At 52.8% G+C, this 16,681-nt stretch overlaps 1 protein-coding gene and 1 pseudogene across 7 annotated transcripts in view; both read left to right on the top strand.

Annotated features, from left to right (window-relative positions):
• RPH3AL (rabphilin 3A like (without C2 domains)) overlaps nucleotides 1-1,294 on the top strand; it is a 139,453-nt gene extending 138,159 nt beyond the window's left edge. For all 7 annotated transcript variants that reach the window (XM_071210409.1, XM_058283103.2, XM_071210406.1 and 4 more), the window contains one exon: nucleotides 193-1,294. In XM_071210409.1, the coding sequence (XP_071066510.1) occupies nucleotides 193-227 (35 nt within the window). In that variant the 3' untranslated portion in view covers nucleotides 228-1,294. The remainder of the gene's footprint in view (nucleotides 1-192) is intronic.
• Nucleotides 1,295-16,110: 14,816 nt separating this feature from the next.
• LOC105745231 (large ribosomal subunit protein eL21-like) lies at nucleotides 16,111-16,681 on the top strand (annotated as a pseudogene).

The raw sequence follows: 16,681 nt of genomic DNA, 5'->3' as shown, positions 1-16,681 counted from the left end.
CGGGAGCCAGCCCCCAGCCCTCCCGGACGGCCCCCCACATTAGTTTCCTACGAGGGAAGCGGCCTCAGGTGTGGGGCCTGCGCCATTCCGTTCCCAAAGGTCCAGCGGTCGTGAGGAGGGACGCTGCCAAGGGACCAGTGCAGCCGCAGCCCCCGCCTCACCCGTGGTGGCCTTTTTCTCTCTCCCCCAAAGGAAAAAGACATACCCGGGCGAGTCCCCACTGCTGACGTGGCCCCCGATGGTCCCCTCAGCCTGCCCTGGGCAGAGGCGTGTTTGGCGCACGGAGCAGACTTCCCTGCGGAAGATTTTGAGAGAGAGGCCGAGGATGCCGGAGCCAGACCCTCGCGGCCTTCGCTGCTCCTTCCTGCCCCATCCTCGGCCCTCCGCCTGCTGGCCTGCCGGACGTGACCTCTGACTCAAGAAACCAGTATTTGGGGGGGTGCCGAGTCTGCTGCCCCCCACCCCGTGCCTTTCTGCACCCCTTCCCTCCTCTCCAGCATTCCCACCACCCACCGCCGTCCAGCCACTGACCTTTATTTATTGCCCCCCTGCCCCCACCCCCTCTACCCCTTCCTGGCGATTTGGGCTGGAAGGGCCTCGGCCCGTCTGCCTCTGGGCCTCCCAAGTGCACTGCGGTTCCAGAAGGCAGCCAGGCAGGGGCTTTCTCGTCTTTGTATTAGTGGCAGGAAGAAAAATAACCCTGAGCCGAACCTCTCACCGCCGAGCTGGGCCCCGAGGCGCGTGCTGGAGCCCAGGGCGGGTGGGATGCGAGGTGCCCCCCGCCCTCGCCCCAGCTCTGCCACGCAGGCGCAGTGGCCTCCCTCCCCCAGCCCCGCCAGGAGCTGCTGGGGAAACCTGGCTCTTCCTCCCCGGGTTTTCAGCAGCCTCTTCCGCTTCTGGAGCTGGGAGCATCCCCACGAACGCCGCCGATCCACTCCTTGAAGAGGAGCCTGGGCTGAGTTTCCTAAGCCATTAATTCACTTCGCCTCCGTAGGTTTGGTTTGGCATGAAAAATCCTTCATTCAAAGTGCTGGCAAATGCTTCTGGAAAGCCCTTCCCCGGAGAGAGAACACGCTTTGTGTGTCGGTGTCCACACCCTCCCGTCCTTCCTGCCTCCACTCCCCACCCTGGCCCTGGGTGCCCAGTTCTCGGAAGGCCTCTCCTCTCCCAGCCCGCCCCACTGTGAGCTTTTTTGCCCTTGCTGTGGGCAAATTGGGGGGGGGGGACCCTCACTGTTTCCTTGTGACAGGTTATGCTTCAGAATTAAAACAATAAAGATTAGAATTTGCATTGAGCCAGTGTGTCTGTCAAAGGATGACAATCACTTGTGTGTCTGAGATGCAACAACAGAGAAATGAGTAGGGAAAAAATATGGTACACCTTGATGTGGGAGATTTCTGAAAACCTTGGGAAGACGGAGGAGTATAGCTTTAGTATCAGCTTCCTCTACTCCACCAGAAGTCTACAAAGAGGAAAAAAACCACCAGCAAGCCCATTTGCTCTGTAGAGCCATCCCCCTAAATTCCCAGAATGGAGAGGGACCGGGTATCCCTAAGGTGGGGGTTCAGGAGGGGTCTGAAAACAGTGCTGGTTGAAAGAAATGGTTAGGGCCCTTCTCCCAGCCCACGTGGCTGGTGACTGCCCTGACCCTGGTGGAAGACAAGTATACTACCTGCCAAGATCAAGCCAAAAAGACGCTGAACCCCGAGCCCAGCTAGAGGCTGGGAGTGAGATGCCTTACCAAAATCAGGGGGGATTAGTGGGGAGACCCTCAGCCCTTCCTCTGCTAACAGCCCCATGTTTCCACCCCAAGGCAGGAGGTGACTGAATTTTCTCGAGGGACGCTTGACATGAGGGTTCCTAAGTGAAAGAGCAGGTCCCCGCCCAGTCGCCTGTGAGGCCCAGTCAACAAGCCCTGCCCACATGGACAGACAGAGCTTCTTGTCAGCGCTGCTGTTGCCGCTCACAGTGGGAATAAGCAGCCAACACTGATCGTTGGAGAAAAACCAGTAACCAAAAACACAGAGACCCAGGACACAGGAAAAGGGCTAGAGGAAAACCTGAAGAAACCGCACCTATGAAACAGACGAAAAATGTTATTTTTTAAAGGGAAATGTTAAAGGTCTTGGGAATTAAATATATAATAGTAGAAATTTTAAAATGCATTTTAAGGTATAAAAGATGAAATTAGAGAAAAATCTCCCCCAGAAAGTAACATATTAAAGAGATGTAAGCATAGAAGCAAACAGTCAAGAAAATTGGACAACACGGTGGAGTGGTGCTATATGGGAATTCTGCATATTATGCATGAATGTTTTGTAAGCTCACAACTTCTCTAATAAAAAATACGCATTTTTAAAAATGTACAACAAAAAGGTAAGGTCAATAGAGAAGGTCCAACTTCCAACCAATGGAAGTTTCCAAATGAGAGACAGAAAAATAAAGGAGAGAAAATTATCCAAGAAGTGACACAAGAATACTTGCTAGTATTTCTCATGGAAGGAAATGAGCTGCCATTGAGAAAGAGTTTTTTAACCCAGCACAGCAAACTAAAATCTGCACACCAGCGTGGACCAGTGTAGCATGAGCAGCAGTTTGGCAAAACCGAGTACAACAAGATGGCTGTGGCCTGCAGCGACCACATGATACCAAAACCAGCCGAGATCTTGCTAAAACACATGTTCTAACTTGCCTGGTCTGGAGCAGCCCAAGGACGTACTTCTACCAGGCTTCTGGGTAATGCAGCTGTGCTGACTGAAAGAGCACGTTTTGAGCAGCACGGATCTAAGGCAGTTGTCAGCTCTGGCTGCACACTGAAATCAGCTGGAGAGCTTTAAAAAGTACTGATGCTGGCCCTGCCCCCCAGAGATTCCAGTTTCATCAGTTTGGAGTGCAGCCTTGACGTGAGGATTTTAACCCCCTCTCCCGTGACTCCACTGAGCTTCCAGAACCATCCCCTAGATCTAGAGGATCTACCTGGGATCCAGGAGGCATGGAGAGAATGTTTAGAGCAGCACCTTCTCATTAGCTAAGAATGAGAACCAACAAATTCCATCAACAGAAGAATAGACACATAACTGTGGTATGTTCAAATATGAATATTTTGCAGTGTTAAAAATGAGCGACGACAACACTCAGCATAGAGGAATCTCACAATGTTGAGCAAAGAAACAGATTGCAGAAAATATATACATTATGACACTATTTATATAGAGATTTTAAAACATGCAAAACAGTTTTATATGTTAAGATATATTTTATGCAGCGAAAAAAAAGAAATGCATAGGAAGGATAAACAACAGACTCAGGATATCTCTTGGGAGGGAGAGTGATGCAGTTAAGAAGGGGTTTCAGCGTTGCTGGTGATGTGTAATTAAGCTGGGTGATGAGTAGATGGACTTTATTTTACTATATTTTCATATGTTAAATCTTCCAAAATAAACTAAAGGAACTATATCAAGATTCCTTATCATGAAATTTCAGGATGCCAGGATACCAGGATAAAGAAAAAAAATCTTAAAACCTTCCAAAGAGAAGAAAAAATTAGGTCACATACAAAGGATCAGGAATTAAAATGGCATTGAAGTTCTCAAAGCAAATTTTGTACCCAAAAGACAGTGAAGCAGTATCTTCCAAATTCTGAAGGGAAATAATTTCTAATCTAGACTTTTATATCCAGCCAATTCTAGAGGAAGTGTGACGATAGAATGAAGATGTGTAGGTTTTTTAAAATTTTATCTCCCATGGATTCTTTCTCAGGCAGCTACTGGAGGATGTGCTCCAACCAAAGAAGGTAGCTACCCAGGAAAAAGGAAGACTGGGATTCAGTAGAAGGGAGAACCAACCCAGGAGAGAGCCAAAGAGAATCCCCAGGATGGTGTGTCCAGGCTAGAGTCCAAGGCCAGCCAACCCAGATGGGAGCATAAGGACAGAGGAGATACACAAGGATAAGAAGATATTTTATAATTTAAGTGAAAAATAAAGTTGAAAAATCATGAAGATTTGCATGAGATTTAGAGACGAAAGCAAACACCAGCAGAATCAGCTAAAAGAATTCTCAGCGGTTGCCTAGTGAAGTAGGCAGGGGCTTGCTGCTTTATGTTATAAACTTTGTAAGACAGTTTCCTTCTAAACTATATACACATATATAGCAATGAAAATTTCTAAATAGAAAATTGCATATCAAGCTGAGCATAAGCCCACCCAAGCTGAAGACCTGCCTGGCAGAGAAAACACACAGCCCATGTGCTGCCTGCCCAGCCCGCAGACCTTCAAGTGGCGGCAGCCTCCGCCTCGGGCTCCGCCTGGGCCTCTGTCCTGGACCCAAGCCCTGTTCGACCTCTCAGACCCGATGCCACGGGCTCCCCCACTGCAGCCCACCACAACCCCATTCCCAGGCCAGATCCCACCCAGGAGAGGGTGCCGGTGTCTTGCAGCCCCACGGTGAACTCTAAATATGGTTCCTGAGATGTGCCACAGGGTTGGTGAGTTAACCCTAACAGCCTGCAGCTTTTAGACAAAATTGGGAGGCAGACCCTCCCAGGGGGCCCTGGGGGCTGCCTTAGGAGTCAGCGGGTCTTTGTGGGGCTGCTCTTGAAGAAATAAATCGTTTCCTTAAAATAAAATTTTAAAAAATGCTTTCTGAATCCCAAGCTATCAACCTACAAATTAACTTTTAGTACTGAGTCTTTCAGACACAGTGGGATGGCTGGGGAGGTGGGAGTTGATGGGGTGGGGGTTCTGTGTCATCTATTGAAATCAGAGAGTAGAAAAATAACTGGGTTTGTCCCCAGTACCAGATAATCCAAGTAGTCCCTAAAAAGGCAGCAGGTAGAGGCTCTCAACTTTGAACACCTGAGTTCAAATCCAAATTCTACTGCTTGGTACCTGAAATTATGGGTGCTTCTCTGTGCCTTTATGTCCTCATCTGTAAAATGGGGGTAAAACTTCCTTCAAAGGATGACTGTGAAAAGTCAAAACAAGAATAGCGTGTGTAAAGCTGCCACAGAGTTAAGGCCACTGTAACTTTTATTATTCCTGTAAAATTCCGATGTGGCACTGACCTCAAGGAGTTGCTTTGACTGCATAGGCATATGTGCACAGTGATTGCATGCACATGGGGGCATAGTAAATGAACATGCTCTTCCCGCTGGCACTTTGGGACATTTTAAATTACAGTGTCATCTGCATCCATTCTCCATCTAGTAAGGATTGAGCATCTGCTCGGTGCCAAGTGCAGGGTTAGATGCCGGGATTAAGGGGCCAAACAGGCGTGGTCGCCGCCCTCCTGCTGCCCACGTGTCTAGAGGGTGGCTCTCACACTCAGCGGGATGTTACAGTGCAGATCCCTGGATCCCACCCCCACAGCTTCTGAATCAGTGGGGCTGAGAATGCCGTTTTAACAAGCTGCGGGTGATGCTGATGAACTTGGAGAAGCACTGAGCTCATGGAACCAGTTTACCGGCCCTTCCCACGCCAGCTCTGGAGACACTGAAGCTGTCAGGGGAGGGAAGGGCAGTAGGACCAGACTGGCTGCCCGTGTGACCAAAGGGGCCTCCTAAGGACCCACCCTATGGCCGTGTCCATGCCCCTGGTGGATGTGCTGTCCCAAGACCTTACTCAGTCCTGGAGCAAAGAGTACCCACAGTGGGGAGCCATTTCCACCCCAAAAAGCGGGTGCTGCCGTCTTTCCAACTGAGCAGGTGCCTGCTTTCTAGCATTGCACCTCAACGTTCCCGGCAGCCTATAATACCTGTTTCTGTCTGTTCCTGCCTCTCCGTAAACATCTCCAGCAGGTTCTACCGGAGTGCAGGGTGCAGCAGGCCACGGGGCGGGAAGCTGTCTGCCTGGGAGGAAGGTCCATCCAGGACCCAGCCGCCGCCCTCCCTCGCCTCCCCTCACCCACTGGGCTTTGTTTGCTGACAACAAACAGCCCTCAGTGCCCTCAAGGTGGGGGCGGCAGGGAGAGATGGACCACTCTGCTGCAAGGGAAGGAAAATAACCATCCTGGTCCCCGTCGGTTGCGCCAGGCACGTGTGAGGAGCCTTAGGAAATCCTCACCCACCTATGAGTCATACTTGTAGTATTCCCATTTTACAGCGGCAAAAACTGAGGTCAAGAGAGCCGGGATTTGAATCCAGGGCAGTGGGATGCCGAAGACCACGCTCCTGGGGCCACAGGGCAAGGCAGGGGTTTCCTTGAGAGCAGTGTGGATCCCAAGGGCAGTGGGAGCTGGACGTGGGCAGAAGGGCAGCCGGCTATGTCGACGGTCCTGGTGGAAAGTTCTGATGACAAAGGGGAACATCAGTCCTTCATGTTCCTGTGCATGCAAGAATTGAAAATAAAGCTCAGTCACTGCCCAGAGGTTTTGCCTCCCATGTCGTAAGTTATCCGGAGCCCGTGGCCTGGACGAGGAGGCGCTGATGTGACTCTTCCCCAGCCAGACAATGGGGCCTGTGAAGCAGCTGTTTTCTCAGACCACACGAGGTAGATTTGGCTGAAAGGGTCTCCAGGAGCTTCCACCAGTCACATGGCCTCTTGGGGCCTCCTCCAACCCCTTGGAGGGCATTGGGAGCTGTGCCCCAGAACATGTCCCTGACCTGCAGGAGGGGTGCTGCAGCTCAGTGGCCCCCAGCCACATCTCACGAGCCCCCCAATTGTCTGTCTGCCCATGGGCACCTGCCTTTCCTTCTTAGAGCAGGATGCTGTTCTCCACGTCCCTTCACTGGCCTCGGCACTCGCCCCTTCCCAACCCGTGGCTCCCCAAGTGAGACGGGGGGACCCTCCACCAAGCCGCCCCGGCTGGAATCCTCCTGGCCCCAGGGCACGTGACTGGACTGTGCACAGGGCCCCACGCACAGACCAACGCTCTGCTGTCTCCGTCTGCAAATCCTTAAAAAACGTGAAGGCAGGGCCCGGCGCCGTCCCTCGCCCTGCACCTGCCGACCGGGAGCTCTTCCTAATCGGGCGGCTGCTCCTTCTGGGTGCAGGCTCCGTAAGTACAGCCAGGTGCCCAGCCAGGGCCTGAGGGGGTGCGCTCTCAAACTGCCCACTGCGGGGCAGCCTAGGGCAGCGGACAAAGCCCTGACTGCCCATCCAGGGACATGGGCCCTTGCCCTGCCACAGCCCTCCGTGGGAACAGCGTTTGTGCCTCCCCGCCTGGGAGCTGGGAAAACTGGGCCACATGGAGGGCTTTCTGACTGGTCCCCAGAGCTCCCTGGGGCTCTGACGGGGATTCCCAGGGGACGGTTTGGGGCCTACCCCCACCCCCACTTCCAGCTTAGGGGCTCCCCTTTGGGTTCTCCGTATTGGATCCACAGCAGGAAGGAAGCAGAGCCCACCTGGAAGCCCGGCCTGGGGGATCCTCTACCCCAGGCAGCACCTGCCCCTCACTCGGCCTGTGGGGCTGAGAAGGCTCCAGCGTAAGGTGACCAGATGGAGAGCCCAGCTGCCGGAGAGGGGCCGGCCAGAAACGCGGTGGAAGGGGCCCTTGCTGGAGGAGAGGGGCATACACACGGATGCACTCATGCACACTCATGCACAGCACATGCACGCACGCACACACACACATGCACGTGCATATGCACACACTACTACACACCAACAGGAAGATTCCACTGTTTACAAAATGTATATGATCAGTTGGTTCAAATTACTCATCTGAGTGTTGGCAAAGGCTCTTCGGCACAGGGTGGATGGAGGGATGAGACCAAAGGAAAGCTTGGCACTGGCCTCGTGCAGGCTATTTGGGGAGAAGGAGCCCACCAGGGAATGTTTGCGGAGCCCCTGCCAAAGCTAAATCCTTGTGGTCCCTGCAGAGAAGGGCCTCAGTGCTCCAGTGTCCTCGCCCTTTCCCTCCAGTCCTGCATCCAGGCAGGGCGCTGCCCTGCACACACCCACCCCACCCACCTCGCAAAACTCTTGTGCTAAAAGCAAAGGAGAGCATCAGTACCATAAAGTACCATCAGTACCATAAAGAGGTGGAGCAGGGAGGAGGAAGGGCACGCGGGAGGGAGGGGAGAGGTGGGAGGGAGGGGAGAGGTGGGCGGGAGCTGCCCTCACATCCTCTTTGCTGGGACAGGCCCCAGCTCTGAGCCCTTTGATGCAGACCCCAGGATGTCTGCAGCTTCTTCAGTGCCAATTACCAGGGAAATAATTCAGCGTGCTCACCCCCTGCCTCTCAGCAGACGTTCTTTGGGGACATTTTAAGTCTGACTGTACCTGCTGAGCCGCTGACAAGTGAAGCCTCTCACTCCTTCACTCCCTCCTTCCCAGCTGCCATCTCCCCCACCTCTCGTCCCAGCCCTTCAACAGGGAAGAAGGAAGTTAACTGCTGGTGGCATCATCCTTGACCCACCAGGCAGGGGCCCGCTTCTCTTAAATGCGATGTGGCAGTTCTGTGCTCCCTATTAGCTCCTTAAAGGCAGAGCCACGCCTTAGTCATCTTTGAATCCTTGGTTAAGAAATACTGGCTGGCTGGATGGATGGATGGCTGACTGGATGGGTGGGTGGATGGATGGTTGGCTGGCTGGCTGGATGGATGGATGGATGGATGGATGGATGGATGGATGGATGGATGGATGGATGGATGGATGGGTGAGTGGGTAGATGGGTGGATGGGTGGATGGACGGGTGACTGATGAACTGATGGACTAATGAAAAAGGTGGATGGATAGTATGTGTGGACCGTGAACTAAAGGAAATCTGAGAAGATGTACAGATGGACAGAAGGATGGAATTCTATCCTAATGGATGGTTGGGTGGATGGATGGATGGATAGGTGGATGGATGGATGGTTGGGTGAATGGATGGATGGTTGGGTGGATGGATGGATGGTTGGGTGGATGGGTGGATGGATGGATGGATGGATAGATGGGTGGATGGATGATTGGTAACACTCTCAGGTCCAGGGCTTAGCTCATCAGGAGCCCCAGCCTACTCTTTCCACAAGCCATGGGGACCCCTGCCTGGGGCTCACTCGATTCAAAGCAGCTGAAAGGCTCCCTGGGAGGAGGAATGGGATTTGGGGTGGGACCCTAGTTTGGGGAGAGTTTCCCAGAAAGCCTCGGCCACCCGCATGACCTGTCCAGCACTCTTGTCCCTGCATCCCAGCCCTTGAAGACAGACCTTACGGGGGAAGGCCCAGGCCCACTCAGCTTCCCCCACTGGAGTCCTTCTCGCTTGGTAGGGGCTGCTGCTCAAGTCCGAAGGCCCAGCCCCCAAGGGGAGCCAATCTCAGAGCAAACCCCAGCTGCTAAGAACCCGGCCTTCTGGGCCCCCAGCAGCTGCCTGGGCGGGCGGGAGTGAAAGTTCTGGCCTGCGTGCCCTTGGGCTGCTCACTCCCTCACTGCCCTCCAAGCACCCCCAACCTGGCTTACCCCTTAGGCTGGCCCCTGCTGGGGGCTCCCGGGGCGCCCCCAGCCTGCCTCAGCAACACCCACCAGGGTTTTTATTAATACAAGGCCTTCTGCCCCCACTGAAGCCTCACAAACTGCCCCCACCGAAAACACTAACATTCCTTATGCTAATAAAGCAACCCTAAAGTGATTTTGCAGGATGAGGATTAACTGGTAATTAGCCTACCCGAAATGTGTATGCAGACCAGAATTTACTCAAGCTCATTCACACAGAAGGGTTTCAAAATAAATTGCTCAAATGTGAGCATCGCTCTCCTTGACCACGCTGCTTCCGGCCTGCAAGTAGGACAAGCCACCTTGGCCCTGGGCCCCAGCTTCCCTGTTAAATAAGAGACTGGACGGAAGGCACTCCTCTAGGCTGTGGGGACAGCGGGGCTGGGGCACCAGGCCCCACAACGTGTAGAACGGGGAGGAGGCGCCACACACCCCTGCAGCCCCAGCGGCAGAATCTAAGCCCTGAGCTCCGCTCAGTGGCAGGAACGCCGCGGAGAGAATCGAAGCCGGGCTATGAAATGGGGCCTAGAGCCTTGCCCCTCTGAAAGAGCTGGGGATGGGCAACCGAGAACCTGGAGCGCGTCCCAAACGTAGCCTCCCCAGCTCTGAGGACCGCCTGGTCTCTCATGGGACACACCAGCTGTTGTCCGAACCACTGGCCCCATAACGCCTCTTAGGGCAGGAACGGTCATCGTTTAGGAAAATACTTTTAAAAGGACGATGTGGATGATCCTGAGAACATGTTTCAACTGGAGCCAATACCATAAAAGAGAGAGAAAATGCTAAACATGAGAAATGAAGAGGAATTTAGAGTTGGGAAGGGAAGGCAGAGGGTAAGCCCGAGAGACAGGGAAGGCAGGGGGAGCCTGAGTGAAGCCCCCAGTCCCGCACCCCAAGGCCCCTGGGGGTGGCTGAAGGACTGGGGCATGCCGTTCCCCTGGAGGCTCCTGGCACTGGGGTGAAGGAAGCCCCCCAGCCCTCCCTCAAGGCTGCCACGTCTCCTACACACCCACATACCCTGTGGAAATGGGTTGGGGGCCGTTTTCACATCCAACCCCACGAGGTGCAGAAACTGCTGTAAATGGTGAAGGAATCCACCCCCAACACAGAATTAACTCAGCCAGGGGTAACGTGAGAACCGAAGCCCCGGGACTTCACAGAAACCTTGGTTGAGGAGCGGATGTGGCTTGGGCAGTTGGGCGCCTGCCTCCCACACGGGAGGTTCTGGGTTCCGGGTGCCTCCTAAAGAAGACAAGGGGACACAACAAGCAGATACCATGAGCAAACAACAAGCAAACAGACGAGGGAGCTATCTCTGGGGTTGGGGGGAAGAAATCTTGGCAAGGCTTAGGACTTCTCTAGGACACCGAGGGAAGCTCAAGGCGCTTCTCCTGACTCCTAGGAGACCACAGCCGGGGTGACCAAGTGTCCGGCTTTGCCCAGGATGGAGGGGCTTCTCAGGGTGCCGGGCCCTCGATGCTAAAGCCAGGAGTTTCCTGGGCAAACCAGGTCGAGTTGGAATGCCAGCACCTGGGCCTCATGCTCCACAGGCTGGACGCTGGCCTGAGCTCGTCACGCCCCTCACCTTGGCTAATCCTCACAGCAACTCTGGGAGATAGAAGCCACTCCCCCGCCTCAGCAGATGAACTAAGGCTGGGAGAGGTGAAGCAACTTTTCCAGGGCAGCACAGCTAGCAAGTGGCAGAGCAAGGGTTTGAACCCGGGGCCCATGCTCATCAGCTCGACACGTGTCTGCGTGGTCTCCGAGGATGTTCAACTTGTCAAGAACTGAAATCGGCACCCTCAAGCACCCTCGCCCTGTGCGCTGGTCCAGGGCATTCCGGAGCGGCCCCCTTCCAAAGACCAATCCCTCCATCCCTGCCAAGGATTTTGCCTTCCTGGGCCGCCCGGGGTCCCCTCGACCATCAGCCCAGCAGAAGCCTCTGGAACTCCTCACACCCGCCTCTGGATGCAGAAGAATCAGAAACGGCCCCTGCTTCCCGCTCTGGTGTCTGGCCTCCGCCCGCTGGCCCTGCCTGCCGGGCCCTCATCCGCTCCTGCAGCGGGAAGCTCCAGCCTGGGGATTTCCAAGCTGGGAATTCCAACAAGTCAGCATGGAATAGGCTCGAACAGGTCAGCTAATGGAAATAACAAGATGATAAATTATTCCAGGGACAGAGCGATTTCCCTCATAGCCTGCTTGAGTCAGAAAATACTGTGATCGGGTGGAAATTGGAGGTGTCAGAGCTGGTATCTGGGGAAAGAGAAGAGAAAGCATTCTGCCCTCCACTCTAAGTGCAGTCCTGGAGGGTGGGAAGGAGCGGGAAGTCAATCCCAGGGGCACACAGGTGGCCTGTCCTCCCTAGAAGCCCCAGGCAACAGGGCCTGTTGGCTGAAGAGGCTGGCTGAAGAGGCTGGGGAGTCAAGGGCAGAAAACAGAGCCCTGGAGTCAGATAAATCTGCATTCACTTCTCACCTTGGCACCCTTAAGCTGTGTGTCCTTAGGCAAGTAACTCAGCCTCTCTGAGACTCAGTCTCTGGAAGATAATGATAGTGAGAATTACGTGAAACAAGGCATGTCACATGCTCAGAACAGCACCCAGCTCACGATAAGGGCAGTAGGTGGCAATTGTTGGGCAGCCTCAATTCACCTGCCTTCTCTAGCTGGGCCCACTCCCCATAATCAGAGGGGGCCCAGGACGGCTGCCAGGCTCTGGGTGCAAACTGCAGCAGGGGGTGATGGGAACCGGGACTCGGACGCAGTGAGTGGACACTAAGCATGACTCTGGGGCCATCTGGGGTACCAGGCCCGCCCCAGGGGACAGCTCCAAGAAGTGAGCTCCTGCCAGTTCACAACATGGCTAACTCGGGGGGCTCGGGCTGACCCCGCCTCCCACCCAGCCAAGGCACTTGCTCGGCGAGACTCACCCTCCCTCTGAGGCTTCCAGGGAACTGAAGCCCACCCCTTCCCCTGCTTGTTGGCGTTTTGTTCTGGCTTTATGTCTGCTTTTTTAGCCAGTTTAATAGAAATCTAAGCTGCATTGGGAGGACCCTCTTTTCCCAGATCATCGTCGAAGTGTCTGGTAAACCTTTCCCTAAGGCACAGGGCAGGGCGCTTGCAAGTCAGGAGGCCTCTGCGTCCACACTAAGTGGCCCGGCTGTGGGTACAGGCGCCCTCTCCCTCCACGCTTTCCTGGGCAGAGCGGCCCTCCCGCCTTCCTCCGAGTCGGCGGCCCTCGGCCTCTGCAGAGCGTTTGCTGGAGGTGGGGAGATAAAGAAGCTTTCCCAGATCGCTGCTCCTGGTTTGTAGAGAGGGCCAAAGCCTGGCTCCAGCTACCAGCTGAGCGCCTTTCACTTCCCTGTTTTAATACATACTGTTCAGATGCCTTTGATTCCTTCACTTTCCAGGGACTGGCTGAGTTCCCGGGGTTGAAGTTGCTGGATTTTTTTTTTTAAGAGTTTTTTTCTACTTTGTTTTTAACTCATTCCAAAGTTTGAGCTGGTGGCATAAAGACTTCAAACATCCTGGATAAGATTTTCTCAACTAGAAATTTTTGGCAAATACAATACGAAGCTGGGGTAGGAGAGATACAAAAGGAAAAGAATTTCCAATTCCAGGACCGAGTCATGGGCACCCCTAAGAGACTCAAGCTTTAGGGCATCCATAAACCAGAAAAATCGCTCCCACACTTGGGGACTGGCATGGAGCTGCTCACAATTTTATCTTGTCAAGCAAAAACATAAAATCATAAACGTCATGTAATGTCATCCACGTTTCAGAAATGAAAGGGAGAGAAACCTGAGAAAAGGGCCATCTTTTTCTACTAAGGGAATTTAACTTTGTGAACAACTTACTACATTGTCCTTTTGTGTTTTTCCCATTTTGACGGGCAAAGACCTCACCAGGAACCTGTCGGCGCACCACTTCTGCAAACCACTGGCGCTGGCCTGGGGCTGGGAGGCTGGCGCCTGAACTCCTGGGTTTCGGCTCAGGGACTCCAGATTTGCTATTGCAGAGGCTGGCGCTGGGTGTTCCTCAGCTAAGGGTCCAGGTCATGCAGACACGCAACCTGAGACTGAATTCTGAGCCCACCTCTTGTTAGCCAAAGCACCTTGCCAGAGGCCTGTGTGCCTCAGTTTCCCCTCTATAAAAGAGCAATGGTCACTGTGCCCACCTCACAGACTAGTGGTGAGGCAATGTGTCTGGCACACGGCGTGGGCTCACTAAATGTTTGCTGTTGCTTTTTAAAATTGAGGAAGCGTACGTGCAGTACAAAACTTCCCATTTTAACCACTTCCAAATGGACGGTACAGTGACATTAATTATAACCACAGTATTGTGCTATCACCACCATCCATGGCCAAAACCTTCCCATCACCTCAACAGAAAGTCTGCACACATTAAGTGTTCACTCCCACTCCTCCTCCCCCGCCCCTGATAACCACTATTCGGCTTTCTTTCTCTGTGAATTTGCTTAGTCTAGGTATTTCACGTAAGTGAAATCGTGCAATACCAATCCTTTTGTGCCTGGCTTATTTCCCTCAACACGACGTCTCCAAAGTTCATCTGTATTGTAGCATGTACCAGAACTGCATTCCTTTTTATGGCAGAATAATATTCCATTGTACGTACATACCACGTTTTGTTGATCCATTCACTAGCCGACGGACAATTGGGTCGCTTCGCCTTTTAGTTATTGTGAATGATGCCGCGATGAAAAATGGAGAACAAATGTCTGCCTGAGTCCCCGCTTCCAATTCTTTGGAGTACGTACCTAGGAGTGGAAGCTCATCTTTTTAAATGGGGTTCCCACTGCCCCTCGCAGTCTGTGTGAGATTGAAATGAGTCCAGGGACAGGAAAGCTCTTGAGGGACAGGAGGCCTCCAGGCCAGCGAGAAGTGCGGGCTCTGACTCCTGGCAACACAGGGCCCGGCAGCGCCATGAAGTCCCTGGAGATCAGGCCCAGCCCCGTTTCCTGGCACTGAAACTTTATTGAGCAAAGGCTTTCAGTGGACATCTGGGCAGAGGAGGGGCTGAGGAGGCCCAAAGCCCGGTGCTCCCAATTGGCTGGGAGGACCCTGCCCCTGACAGAGCATTTCCCAGGGCCTGGGCCCTGACAGAGGGGAACCCTGCAAGGCTGAAGGGTGGCGGTGGACCTTGAGGGACCACCTCCCCCCCACACACACGCACAATGACATTCTCTTTACCTTGAGCAGCAGAGGACCTCTGAACACTGGCTCTGGTCAGGTGTCTGTACACCTGTGCATGTGTACGCCTGTGCATGCACGAGTGTGTTCGTGAGTTTCGGTTGGTGTATATGCACCTGTGCAGGTGTTTGCACCTGTGCAGGGATGTGTATGAGTGTCTGTGCATTTGTCAGTTTATTCGTGTGCATGTATGTGTGTGCACCTGTGAGCATGCAGCTGCCACCCATGTATGCCTGGCTTGCGTGTGTGTGCACATCGTGCATGCCTCTACATAGGTGTGTAAGTGTTTGTATGTGAATTGATGCCTGAGAACAAAAGAATTTAAAAGTTTGTTCTGATTTCTCTCTCTCTCCCTTTCCACCTAGCCTCCACCTTTCTCTCCCTTTTTCTTTTTCTGAACTGACAGTAGAAAGACAGCACAGGCCAATAGGAGAGAGCCGGGCTTGGAGTCACACAGACACGGGCCCAAATCCCAGCTCCGCCATCCCCACCCCAGTGGTGCTGACAAGTCACTTAGCCTCTCTGAGTTTGTTTCTTCATCTGTATGTGGGATAAAAATCTTTACCCGACGCACACGATGCCGCAGTTAAAATGCGTGGATTTAGGTACCTGCTAAGCTACGGCCCCAGAGGTCAGACTGCTGGGTTCCCAGCTGTTCTCAGTTCCTGGCGTGGCCTCACAGCTGCCCACCCGTCTGTGTCTCCGCATCATCGTCTTTACAATGCGTTCTTCTTCTGGAGCTGCTGTGAGGATGAAATGAGGGGACATGTCACTCCTTTAGATCAGGATCTAGCACATAGTAGGAGCTTTATAAGGAGATGCTAGTAAAATGTGTATGAAAAAGCAATCAGAGGGAGGTGGGTGAGACTCAAGCGACTGGGCCCCTGTCTACCAGATGGGAGGTCCAACGTTCGATTCCCAGGGCCTCCCGGTAAAGACAAGCTGGCACACACGGAGTGCTGGCCCATGTGGAGCACTGGCCCACACAGGAGTGCTGGCCCAGCAAGATGACACAACAGAAAGAGACACAGAGGGGAGACGATAAGAGACGCAGCAGACCAGGGAGCTGAGGTGGCACAAGAGATTGAGCACCTCTCCCACTCTGGAAGGTCCCAGGATCGGTTCCCTGTGCTGCCTAAAGAGAAGACAAGCAGACACAGAAGAACACACAGCAAATGGACACAGAGAGCAGACAGTGACAGTGGGAATTAATAAATAAATAAATCTTTAAAAAAAAAAAAATCAGACAGGAATGGGTGTGGCTCAAGCATTTGCACTTGCGCTTCCCATAGAGGAGGTCCCAGGTTTGGTTCCCGGTGCCTCCTTAAAAAAAAAAACAAGCAAACAACCAATTCAGGGGAGCGGATGTAGCTCAGTGATTAGGCGCCTGCTTCCCATGTACAAGGTCCTGGGTTCAACCCCTGGTACCTCCTTTAAAAAAAAAATCAGAAAAAAAAAAAGTATTTAGACTTTTGGGGAGGAATATAAATATTCTAAAATAGCCTTTCGGCCGGAACCGCCATCTTGCAGTAATTCGCCAAAATGACAAACACAAAGGGAAAGAGGAGAGGGACCTGCTATATGTTTTCTAGGCCTTTTAGAAAACATGGAGTTGTTCCTTTGGCCACATATATGCAAATCTACAAGAAAGGTGATATCGTAGACATAAAGGGAATGGGCACTGTTCAAAAAGGAATGCCCCACAAATATTACCATGGCAAAACGGGAAGAGTCTAAATGTTACCCAGCATGCTGTTGGTATAGTGGTAAACAAACAGGTTAAGGGCAAGATTCTTGCCAAGAGAATTAATGTACGCATTGAGCATATTAAGCACTCTAAGAGCCGAGATAGCTTCCTAAAACGTGTGAAGGAAAATGATCCAAAAAAGAAGGAAGCTAAAGAGAAAGGTACCTGGGTCCAACTGAAACGCCAGCCTGCTCCACCCAGGGAAGCACACTTTGTGAGAACTAATGGAAAAGAGCCTGAGCTACTGGAACCTATTCCCTATGAATTCATGGCATAAGTGATGTTAAAAAAATTAATAAAAGATTTGTGGATTGTAA

This window comes from Dasypus novemcinctus, chromosome 21, assembly GCF_030445035.2.
Source record: "Dasypus novemcinctus isolate mDasNov1 chromosome 21, mDasNov1.1.hap2, whole genome shotgun sequence".
Classification (NCBI taxonomy): domain Eukaryota; kingdom Metazoa; phylum Chordata; class Mammalia; order Cingulata; family Dasypodidae; genus Dasypus; species Dasypus novemcinctus.
The sequence above is the reverse complement of the archived record's forward strand: the minus strand, read 5'-3'. Positions and strand labels throughout refer to the sequence as shown.